This window comes from Lepidothrix coronata, unplaced genomic scaffold (genome assembly GCF_001604755.1).
Source record: "Lepidothrix coronata isolate B3197 unplaced genomic scaffold, Lepidothrix_coronata-1.0 Scaffold1309, whole genome shotgun sequence".
NCBI lineage: Eukaryota > Metazoa > Chordata > Aves > Passeriformes > Pipridae > Lepidothrix > Lepidothrix coronata.
In genome coordinates this window covers 1-1286 of record NW_016691489.1, presented here as the reverse complement: position 1 = coordinate 1286, position 1286 = coordinate 1, and the positions used below count along the sequence as shown (strand labels likewise).

General features: G+C 51.6%; 1 protein-coding gene across 1 annotated transcript in view; it reads left to right on the top strand.

The window, feature by feature from the left end:
- LOC108510553 (histone deacetylase 3-like) overlaps nt 1–966 on the top strand; it is a 10158-nt gene extending 9192 nt beyond the window's left edge. The window contains exons 2-5 of the mRNA XM_017840230.1: nt 86–219; nt 471–551; nt 638–711; nt 859–966. Of these exons, the coding sequence (XP_017695719.1) occupies nt 171–219; nt 471–551; nt 638–711; nt 859–927 (273 nt within the window). The 5' untranslated portion in view covers nt 86–170 and the 3' untranslated portion in view covers nt 928–966. The remainder of the gene's footprint in view (nt 1–85; nt 220–470; nt 552–637; nt 712–858) is intronic.
- The last annotated feature ends 320 nt before the right edge of the window (nt 967–1286 follow it).

The following is a 1286-nucleotide window of genomic DNA, read 5'->3' as shown; positions in this document are numbered from 1 at the left end:
GTGTGTTTTGACTGTAGACAAATGCCTCATATGCAAAGCATGATATGCTCAGGTGGGTGCTGTTTTTTCCTCCTGTGTTCCATAGGTATCACCCACGTGTCCTGTACATCGACATCGATATCCATCACGGGGACGGGGTGCAGGAGGCTTTTTACTTGACAGACCGTGTCATGACAGTGTCATTTCACAAATATGGCAACTATTTCTTTCCTGGTACAGGTATGTGTTTTCCTTTTTAGTGTGGGCTCGCTTCAGAATCCTTTGGAAGCTTTGCTGGAGTAGAAGAGTGTAAATCACAAAATTAGAGCCGCAGGGAGAAATGGGGGGAGGAAGCGATTAGAGAGGAACAGAACTGTAGTTATTTGTAAGAAGGAGGGGTCCTAACTAAGTTAGGAGACTCAGCCCAGGCCTGATCTGGCCTTTCCATCCCTGTGAAGTGTCAGAGCTGTTGTGACTGCCCTGTTTTGCAGGTGACATGTATGAGGTGGGTGCAGAGAGTGGCCGTTACTACTGTCTGAACGTGCCCCTGCGGGACGGCATCGATGACCAGAGTAGGTGTTCCTGCCCTCTCCCCCTGCCCAGGTGTTTCCTGGTCCTCTGTTCCAAAGCCATGACAGATCTACCTTTCTCTCCAAAGGTTACAAACACCTCTTCCAGCCAGTCATTAACCAGGTGGTAGATTACTACCAGCCCACCTGCATAGTACTGCAGGTAAGGAGGCCAAGCTCTGCACACAGCCATCCCTTTTGGAGTGGGTTGGAGAGGGCTATCCCAGTGTTCCCTGCTGTTCCTGGGGTAGCAGGCTTGGTGTGTATCTGGAAAGCAGTGCCAAAATTCTCTTGTTTTTCTGTTTCCCAGTGTGGTGCTGATTCTCTGGGTTGTGACCGTTTGGGCTGTTTTAACCTCAGTATCAGAGGCCATGGGTAAGTGCAGGGGGCTGGGCAGAGAAAGACCATCTGAAGGGCTCTAGTGACTCTCTGCTGTGAGGTTTGAGCTTTGGCTTTGGCCTTCCAGCAGTTTTTTTGGGAGGATTTAATGTTTGTGTGACAGGAGTAGGTCTGAGAATGAGACTTTGTACAAGTGGTTCAGGGCAGCACATGGAGATGCTCCAAGGGCTGGAGCCCCTCTGCTCTGGAGCCAGGCTGGGAGAACTGGGGGGGTTCACCTGGAGAAGAGAAGGCTCCAGGGAGAGCTGAGAGCCCCTTCCAGGGCCTAAAGGGGCTCCAGGAGAGCTGGAGAGTGACATGGAGGGACAGGACAAGGGGGAATGGCTTCCCACTGCCAGA